This window comes from Acanthopagrus latus, chromosome 16 (genome assembly GCF_904848185.1).
Source record: "Acanthopagrus latus isolate v.2019 chromosome 16, fAcaLat1.1, whole genome shotgun sequence".
Lineage (NCBI taxonomy): Eukaryota > Metazoa > Chordata > Actinopteri > Spariformes > Sparidae > Acanthopagrus > Acanthopagrus latus.
The window spans coordinates 405,093-415,314 of record NC_051054.1 but is presented as its reverse complement, the minus strand read 5'-3'; the positions used below and the strand labels follow the sequence as shown (position 1 = coordinate 415,314).

The following is a 10,222-nucleotide window of genomic DNA, read 5'->3' as shown; positions in this document are numbered from 1 at the left end:
TCTATCTTTTATACTTTTGGAAATATTCAGCTTGTTCTGCTAACCTATTCCCATCCATCCTTATGGGGAATTTTTCAAATTTCATTTTGCTACTGCTTTAGCATACGTTCAGCTATAGAAACCGTTCAGCTATCAAAATATTCAGCTTTTTAACTTTTCAGCTTTTTCAAAATAAAATTACAATGGAAGTAAAAAGGAAAATCTTCAAATCCTCTTCAAAACTCATCGACTTTCAACCTTTTCTTTTCCCTCATACTTTGAGCTATAGACACCATTCCAACTTTAAAAGAGTCAGCAGACATTGATCTATTGGGCATATATTCAGTTTTTGAAAATTTTTTACGGTTTTGAAATAATCACAGTTTTAGTTTGAAGGATTTTTAGCTCGTCTCCTGATTTTATAATGGGTGTGTATTGCGTCAGCTAGAGTGCATGACATCATCACTAGAGTGTAGAGCAGCTGGAAAAACTAGAGAAAAAATTCTCTTCAGCTTGATTTGGATCCCAAACCTTTTACTTCACAAATATATACATGGAAATGTAGGAAATCTTGTTGGCTTTCAGCTGATGGTCTTATTTCAGATGTAGGACTCACAGTTTTGGATGTGGAAGCCCGAGAGCATCAAGCACTCCAGCAGCTCCCCCCTAAGCCGCAATGTTAATTTTGAGCCTAAATTTCTGGAGGAGATCAGACTGTACCTGTTTTGTCTGTCGCTCTGGTGCCCTCATTTTTCACTCTACAGAAATTTAAAAAAAGACATCACTGAGTTCAGCAATGTCTGTTACTCAATATATAAATATTTTGGTGATAACCATAACACTTTTTTCAAAACACGTAGGAGTTTGGGAGGCGTTTTGCCATTAATTCTTATGGACATTTCAGCTGTGGTTACAGCTCCAGCCAGAGAAGCTGTTCACCTTTTTAAACTGTTTCAGCTCTCTTACTTTTCAGCTCTTCAGCCTTTCCAGCTTTTGAAAAATTCAGCTTTTTCTGCAAATTCTTGACTGTTCATTCTTATGGGTTGTTGTTGTTGTTTTTTTGTTTTTTTTTTTTATTTTATTGATAGTACAGCTTGAAGAGTGTGACAGAAACAGGGTAAGAGAGGGGGAATGACACGCAGCAAAGGGACCTGAGCCTGACCTGAGAAATCTGATCAGATCCGTCTCTCAGTTCTGAACCAGAGTCGATCCTCTTCCTGTTTTGCTGTCTAGCGTGAAGCGTGTAATTCAAACAAACAACTTCAGCTTCTCATTTAATACTGAATTTACAACAAGGACACAATGAGCTAGAATCTGTCAGAGACACAGTTTCACTACGTTATACAGTTTGTTTTAACTCAACAGCTCTTAAAATCACTACATTTGTAAATGGAGTCTGGTGCTGTTGATGTTCAACAACATAACCACCATCTGTAATCCAGATAGATGTCACGAGTTTAACATCTAACACAGTTTACATGGTAACAACACCCACCCACACACACACACACACACACACACACACACACACAGTGACTCACACCCAGCACGAGGTGTGTGTGTGTGTGTGTGTGTGTGTGTGTGTGTGTGTGTGTGTGTGTGTTTGTGTGTGTGTGGTCTGTGTGTGTGTGGGTGTGGTCTGTGGGTGTGGTCTGTGTGTGTGTGTGTGTGTGTGTGTGTGAGCAGGGTGCGGCTCGACACTTGAAGCTGTGCCGGGTCGTCTCAGATTCTCAGAGTCAGTGTGAGTCTGCAGCTCTCAGGTGAACTCAGGTACGTCTGCTCTTCTTCTTCAGCTTTTCTTTGATCGTGTTCTGACAGGAAACAGAGTTTGGGTCATTGTTCTGAGTCAGAGGGGACATAAACCAGGAGCAGAGACAGGAAGTGGCTGTGCATGCTGAACTTTAAAGGCGTCCTGCAGACAGACGAGCTCTGAGGTCCAGCTGTCGGTTCTGTTGCTGTGTGATGTTAAGCCATTCAGTCAAAATTTATCGACACCGACAGAGAAGAACAGAACTGACACACTGAGTCCGGTCACATCAGAGACGTGTTCACTTCCTGCTGCACACTGTTTGTGTGTGTTTGGTGTGAGAAGCTGGACTCCGCCCACAAACACACCAGCTGTGGAAAATAACTGAAACATTTGCTTGAGTACTCAGAACTTTTTATACAGAGAGGTGATTCTGTGGTTCTGTTTGTTTCACTGATGATTGACAAAATAACAGAAACATGAAGGAGGAGTTGGTACAGGACTGGAGTCTTCAGATACTCCAGTAAATTTAAAAATACTCTATTACAAGTCATATTACTTCAATGAAGCGAGTGCTTTGTAAGTTTGTAACTTTAAGTTAGTTAAGTGTCAAAGTGTCAGTAAAGTAACTGATCCATATATTTACATGTGGATCATCAATCACTGTTTTTATGATTGATGAAGAAAACTATTCATTTTAAAATGTAATCTATAAAGTCACTAGTAACTGAAGGAATCAGGTAGATTCAGTACCTGAGTAAATGTACTTAGTTACATTCCATCACTGCTGTTTAAATGTAATGCTGGTTTTATAGTATCAGCATAATAAAGTAAAGAATAAAGAATCATTCAAGAGGAATCAGAAGTGTATTGATTTTATCTCTACTGCTGCACTGGACAGAATAATAAGAACATGTGTTGAAAAGTAACTGAGTATTTTGGGGGCGGAGCTGAGGAGGAGTCCGGCTGCAGAGTAACTTCCTGTTGTCGCTCTTCTTGTCAGAACTCGTCCACCACACCTCTCACGTCTCCTCCTGCTGCATCCAACGTCTCAGAGAAGCGACATGGACGTGAGTCTCAGTTTGTCTCCATGTTTTCTGTCTTCATCATGTTCACAGCTGACGATCATCACGTGTTCTGCAGTAACTCTTTCTCTCAAGTTTCAGGATCAAAGTGCTGCTTTAGTTATTTTGAGATTTCAAACATTCATCTGGTGACAGAAACTGAAGGAAAGAAGCTGCAGAGTGGATCAGTCAGACTGGTCGAGTCGATTAAAGTATTACTGATCAAGTGGATTTAGAACATAGATGATTTATTAGTTATAAGTCGTCAACATTAAAGTCTGTTCAGCGTTAAGTGACAGCAGCTGTGAGAGTGATGATTCACTGATTCATACGGACAATACACACTTTGTACAGGGTGTGTGTGTGTGTGTGTGTAGCATTCATCTCTTAAACCAACAACTTCATACAGAACATTCCTGTTGAGTCCGTCACAACCACACATTGAACACACACTGAACACACTCTGTGGGCCGTGCTGCCTTCAGGGACAGCTCGGAACAGATCCACTGCAGGCTCACAGTAACAGGTTGATGACAGCAGTATAAAGTCAGAGTTTGGTCACAGCAGCACCTAGTGGACGTCAGAGAAACTGCAGTCACTTCCTTCATTGCTTCACTTCTTTCCTCTTCTCTGCAGTTGTCAGACGCTCTTGGCGACGGTTGGCTCGCTGGTGGCAACAACCAATCAGGAGGGGCCGGTGGCTGGCCAGGTAACATCATCATCATCCTCACAGTCTAATTCTGTTATTTGAGATGTTTGAGCCCCTCTGAAGAACTTTAATGTTCTTATATCTTCAGTATTCTTCTGATGACATTAGATGTAGACAGTGAGGTTCTTCATTCAGAGTCAGTCAGTAGAACCTGAACCTGACGAGTGAAATCATTTAGAAACAAATCAAACAGTACAGTGTCAGTGAACAGCAGTCAGCGTGAAGTTATCTGAGCTGACAAAAGCGCTGTGATAGAAGTGCTAATGATACAAACATACAAGTGCGTACATTTTTGGGGGGAGGGAGTCATGCTCTGCATGGTCGAGGTGAAGTTTCAACAAATGAGTCTTTTGTGGAAGACAGAGAGATACTCTGCTGTCCTGACGTTAGTCCGGAGTTCGTTCCACCACTGAGGCGCAAGAACAGAGGAGAGTCGTGACTTCGCAGAGCGACCTTTGTACTCTAACTGGGGAGTGTGTTCTGACCGGTATTTGGAGGTTGACGGGTGCAGTTCCGTTGATGACCTTGAAGACCAGCACCATCATCTGGAATCAGATGCCGGTCGCAACAGGAAGTCAGTGGAGGTCACGGAGGAGGCGGGTCACATGGGAGAATTTGGGTGGATTGTTAACGAGGCGTGCAGCAGCGTTCTGGATACACTGCATCAGTTTAGTCAGAGAGGCTGGTAGTCCAGGCGGGAGATGAGGCGGAGCGGTTGGACAAGGATTTGCGTTGTGTCTTTTGTGAGCAAAGACCAGATCCTGCAGATGTTGTAGAGGGCAAATTTGCAGGATCGGGCCACAGCAGTGATGTTGGGGGTGCAGGACAGTCTGTTGTCGAGGATTACGCCCAGGTTCCTCACCGTCGACGAAGGCGATACCGTGACGTCCTGGACAGTGACTGACAGGTCCATGTGAGGACAGTCTGTCCTGGGATGAAAAGGAGTTCAGGTTTACTCAGGTTGAGTTTGAGGTGATGAGCAGCTGTCCAAGCAGAGATGATGCAGACATTCAGAGATGAGCGTCACAACGTGGCTGTTGGAGGAGGATGAGGGGAAAGAGAGGAACAGTTGGTGTCGTCAGCAGAACAGTGGTCAGAGAATCCATGAGATGTGACTGCAGAGCCCAGTGATCTAGTGTGCAGTGAACACAGAACCGGTCCTGATACTGAGCCTTGAGGGACACCAGTTTCCAGAAAGCAGAGTTTGGAGAAGGAGCCGTTCCAGGTGACCTGAAAGGTGCAATTTGTCAGGTATGATGTGAACCAGGTTAGAGCTGAGTCAGCAGTGTTCAGTCAGAGTGGAGAGGAGGATTTGGTGGTCGACTGTCAAACACAGAAGATAAGTTGAGGAGAATGAGGACTGACGAGTGGGACGAGGTTCCGGAGGCACAGAGGGACTCCGTGAGGGGGCCCGTCTCATTGGAGTGATCGGTCCTGAAGTCTGACTGATTTGGGTCAAGAAGGTTGTTTTCTGAAATATAGGAGGACAGTTGGTTGTAGACAGCACATACCAGGTTTTGGAGAGGAATGAAATAAGAGATACAGGTCTGTAGGTGGGTTTCTTTAAGAGTGACTTTACTGTGGCTGTGTTGAGGAGCTGGAGGCCTGAAGAGAGGGAGGAGTTGATCAGAGTGGTGAGGAATGGCAGGATGTTGTGAGAGATGTCTTGGAGAAGAGAGGAGGGAATCGGGTCCCGGGAACAGGTGGTGGCCCAGTTAGACATCACTAATGTGAGAACATCTTCAGAGGAGAGAGGGCTGAAGCAGGTGAGGCCATCAGAGGTGAGGGTTGGGGGAGGTGCTTTCTGGATGGGCATAGGAGTAAATGAGGAGCTGATGTCTTTTACTTTCTTGGTAAAGTAAGTTGCAAAGTCATCAGGAGTGAAGGAGGAAGGGAGGGGAGGGGGAGATCTAGGCTGAGGAGGTGGTGGAACTGAGCAACGTCATCAGGATGATTCTCTCTGCTGCTCATAGCACCCATCTGTCGGTCCTCAGAGATTCAGACGGGCGGGAGGAGGGGAGATGATCGACTGGTCGGTAGGTGAGAGAACAGAGGGCATCTACAGAGGAGGAGAGGGAGGATAGCAGAGTGGAGGAGGCTTCTTCACTGGACATTAGAGAGAATAGATCTGTGGATGGTAGAGAGGACAGAACAGTAGAGGAGAGAGTGGAGGGATTTCAGGTTGTGGTGGGTGGTGACTGAGTGAGGTGTAGGGGCGATCAAGGTGGTGCACTTCAAGGGGAGAGAGAAAGTGACAGCGTGGTGGTCGGACACAGTGAGCGGGGTGACTGAGAGCGCCGAGATCCACAGGACATTCTGAAGACAAGGTCCAGTTAGTTCCCGGTCCAGTGGGTTGGTGGAGAGGGGGAGAGTGTGAGGTCAAATGTAGAGAAGAAGTCGATGAATTCAGGTAAGTGCAGCTTCTCTGGGGGGATGTTGAAGTCTCCCAGGACAACGAGAGGTGTGCCATCATCAGGGCAGCAGCTCAGGAGGGCGTCCATCTCATCAGAGAGATCACGAAGAGGGCGCGCAGGTAGTTGAGTGGTTAGAGCGCATGCCACCTACCAGGCTGCATATCCTGCTGCATGTCATACCCTCTCTCCCCCATTTCATAATCTATGAAAAAAAACACAAAAGGACAAAAGGAAGCGTGACAGAGACAGCGTGGATAGCCTCGATAGGTCCTGGTAGGACCACATGGGGGACGAGGAGGCCAGTTCCTCCTCCTTGACCTGTTTGTCTCAGGGAGTGTGATGACATGAGTAAGCAGATGAGAGGGCAACTGGAGTGGCGGTGATTTCTGGGGTGATCCAGGAAGTGGAAAAGTCTGCAGGGAGGCAAAGGCAGGTACTTCAAGTTCAGCACTGGTGGAGAATGATGGATAGCAGAGATCAGTGTGTCTCTAGTGAAATCTCGTGTGGTTTGAGTAAAGTTCATGGCTTTAATTGGCGGTGGACAGCAAGTTACTTTGACTTTCTCTATAGTCACAGCTGACTTGAAACATCTTACCCAAAAAGTGTCCAGACAAGATTAAATATTACAGATAACCTTCCTCACAGCATGCCTAACACTAGATCTACACTTCCTTCTGACTCATCAGCAGTAATTTCGCAGCTTCTCTGTCCTGGACAAAATGTGTTTGAACAGATGAGGACTGGCTGCTACTTTTATCCTGACTTGGCTCCGCCCTGCAATCAAGCCTATTTGTCACAGCTTACTTGAGCAAAACTGCCTGTTAACACTCAGTTTCAACAGTACATGAAGACAGAATGTGTCTGTGTCAACACCAGGTCAGCCTTCCAACCCCACCTGGCCTGGAGGACAACCTGCTAACCCCACCTGGCCTGGAGGTCAGCCTACCAACCCCACCTGGCCGGGAGGCCAACCTGCTAACCCCACCTGGCCGGGAGGCCAACCTGCTAACCCCACCTGGCCTGGAGGTCAGCCTGGAGTTCAACCCACATGGCCCGCCCAACCCAGCCAGCCCAGTCAACCTGGCCATCCGGGTCAGCCCAGTGCACCAGGATGGCCCAGTCCTTCCACAGGACCTCAAACTGCCCCCCAACAAAGTCTGGTGAGATGCAGTTATGGATTGAAGGATGGATGGATGGATGGATGGATGGATGGTTGGTTGGTTGGTTGGTTGGTTGGCTGGTTGGTTGGTTGGTTGGTTGGTTGGATGGATGGATGGATGGATGATTGGTTGGTTGGTTGGTTGGTTGGTTGGATGGATGGATGGATGGATGGATGGATGGATGGTGGGATGGTTGGTAGGATGGTTGAATGAATGGATGGATGGATGGTTGGATGGATGGATGGATGGATGATTGGTTGGTTGGTTGGTTGGTTGGATGGATGGATGGATGGATGGATGGATGGTGGGATGGTTGGTAGGATGGTTGAATGAATGGATGGATGGATGGTTGGATGGATGGATGGTGGGATGGTTGGTAGGATGGTTGAATGAATGGATGGATGGATGGTTGGATGGATGGATGGATGGAGATAATGGTTGTTTCCTTCTTGACAGACAATTCCGTTCAATCAATCTCTGCCCAATGGAGTTTATGACAAACTGCTCATCACCATCGGTGGAACCATCAAGCCCAACGCTAAGAAGTCAGTTCTGACACTTTGACATTTGTGATGGTTAGGGTTAGGGTTAGGGTTAGTATTTGATTTGAATCATTGTTGCTTTGCAAAGGCATTTAAATTGTTGAACCATCTGCAGAGGTAATTTCCTCCTGACTTTTTTAGGATCACAATGGATATTTGCAAAGCCGGTGACATCGCCTTCCACTTCAACCCTCGCTTCGACGAGGACCACAAGAAGGTGATCGTCTGCAACAGCTGCATCGGCAACAAGTGGGGAAGAGAGGAGAGGTCGAGTAACTTCCCCTTTGTGCCAGGACAGCCGTTTGAGGTAAGATCTTTGATCTATACCACTGAGAACAATCTGATCCAAGTCCATGTTTGTTTGACACTCAGGTGTCAGAGCGCCCTCTACAGGGCCAGTCTGGGAACATGTGAGCAGGTTGATGACAGTCTGTGGTTTTGTGGTTGTAGATGATGGTCCTCTGCACCAACCGTGGATTTAAGGTGGCCGTTAACAACTCTCACCTGCTGGAGTTCCATCACCGGATCACGGACCTGAGATCCATCAACAGCATCAAAATGTACTACGACTTGTCCCTGTCCAGGGTCACCATGGAGACTCTGCCCTGAGGCAGATCCACCACAAGATAAGGGGCTGTGGGTTCAAAATTATATCTAGAATAGATCTACAGAACGTTGCTGGAACCAAAAGAGTTGGATCCTACAGGTTTACAGTTATTCACTTTATATCCAGTGAAGATCATCATTGTAGAAGATCGTCAGTAGATCGTCAGTGGATCAAACCGATATCCTGATTTGATCTGTAGATGGTTCTTAGTGAGGTTAGAATAAAGTGTAAACATCCACAGAGGGTTGTCCGTGGATCCTTGTGTTCAAGATTTCTTCTGTTTGACTCATTTTAATAAAGGTCATCTTAAATATTCTTGAGTTTGTGTGTGTTTGTATCCATGCAGCAAGAAAGGACAAAACCCTGACCTCTGACCTCTGACCCCTGACCAATTATCCTAAACAATGATAAATCAATTAACCTCTTCTCATTTACCATGACAGTGTTGGTTCTCTTTGGTCATTTTGGTTCTTTGACTTTAAATCACTCTGATCAATAAACCTGCTCTGCTCGAACCTTCACGACTCTCTGGGTTCTTCTGGTTCTTGTTTCTCTGTGCACTCCTGGTCCTTCTGGTTCTCCTCATTCTCCTTGTTCTTTGTGTTCTCCCAGTTCTCTATGTTTTCCTGGTTCTCTATGTTCTCCTTGTTCTCCTGGGTCTTTAGTTTCCTGGTTCTACATGTTCTCCTGGTTCTTCTGGTTCTCTGTGTTCTCTGGATTCTCCCCTTGGCTCTGTGTGATTTACTGTTATTGCTTACTTAGTAGTCTCATAGACGTGTTGGTGGACAGGAGGTCTCTCTCTGTGTTGCTGTGAACAGAAACATTGAGACAGTTGTGGTGTCACAAAGAGAAGACGAGATCTTCACTCTGCAAACAAACAAACAAAGCAGGTTTACATGAGGTCATCATAAAACGTCATCATATTAAACTACTAACTAACAGTAATACATAATTTCTGTCTGTCAAAACAAAACAATAGATGTCTACAGAGTGTTCAGAGCCTCCAGCTGTGGAGGAGAGTCGGTGCAGATCTGGACCTTCTGGAGGAATAAACACCTGCAATCTCATCAGATTCTGTTCTGATCCGGCACCGTTCAGCTACAGCAGCAGAACTCAGAGATGACTTTTGGACATTTGTGATCAAAAAGGTGATTTCTCTTCACTCCTTTTGATCAGCCTGACTGCAGCAGTGATCCGGAGCTGATCTCTACTGTCACTGTCTGTGTTCTGTAATGTTGTAAAGTTCTGTGACTGTTTGGAGTGAATGAAGACACATGGTCCTGTTTTCCAACTAGTGGCTCTGGTGCTGATCACACCTTTAACTCACCACTGCTGATTAAAGTCTCTCAGATGTGACTCATCATCTTAATGTTTCCTTCCCTGGAGGACAGACGACCAAAGGAAACTTCTATCCCTGCTCTGAACATTGTTGGAAACATTTCTGATGATGTGAACACAACTCAAATCAGTGTTAGTTAAAGTTACTTCACCATTAACAAGCAATGAAATGCTTTGTAAACTATTTCTTAGCAATTGTTTATTGATTGTTGCAGGTGATGTTGATGATAGTAGTTCATCTATAAACATTATTTGGGTGCCATTAGAGATGCATGATGTTTTTAACCTTTACAACTATTTTCTAAATGTTTCATGAACCATTTAATTGTTTCTTAGCAGTGATATTACTCAACTACATCTAATGGACTAAAAATATGCCTTTTATTGATGATGGTTATCATAAAGTGTTTGCCATGTTAATGTTGTTTGCAGAGACATAAGTCATTAGTCCAGTCCAGTCTTCATCAACGTTCTGGTTCTGGTATTATTTCCAAAGTGATTATCGGTCCTGTCAGAATGCAGATCAATGTATAGATTGGCTCTATAGTCTGCATGACCCTCAAAAACATGTTAATCAAAGGTCGAGTCGTGTTCAACGTTTTAATGCAGAATCCCCGCAGATTACATCTTCCGCCATGTTTACTCGCTTTCTTTATCTTGTG

The 10,222-nt window shown here is 45.2% G+C and overlaps 1 protein-coding gene across 1 annotated transcript; it reads left to right on the top strand.

Annotated features, from left to right (window-relative positions):
- The first annotated feature begins 1,604 nt into the window (after window positions 1-1,604).
- LOC119005177 (galectin-3-like) lies at window positions 1,605-8,537 on the top strand. Its single transcript, XM_037072735.1, has 7 exons — window positions 1,605-1,749; window positions 2,730-2,796; window positions 3,427-3,499; window positions 6,790-7,073; window positions 7,530-7,618; window positions 7,757-7,922; window positions 8,066-8,537. The coding sequence occupies exons 2-7, from the start codon at window positions 2,791-2,793 to the stop codon at window positions 8,222-8,224; spliced, it is 777 nt and encodes a 258-aa protein (XP_036928630.1). The 5' UTR covers window positions 1,605-1,749; window positions 2,730-2,790; the 3' UTR covers window positions 8,225-8,537.
- Window positions 8,538-10,222: the final 1,685 nt, after the last annotated feature.

What these genes read in the sequence shown, in the direction of transcription:
- LOC119005177 (XM_037072735.1), top strand. An exon ending in AGGGGCCGGTGGCTGGCCAG is followed by an intron (nt 3,500 to 6,789) that starts GTAACATCATCA and finishes TGTCAACACCAG; the next exon opens with GTCAGCCTTCCAACCCCACC. An exon ending in TGCCAGGACAGCCGTTTGAG is followed by an intron (nt 7,923 to 8,065) that starts GTAAGATCTTTG and finishes TTGTGGTTGTAG; the next exon opens with ATGATGGTCCTCTGCACCAA.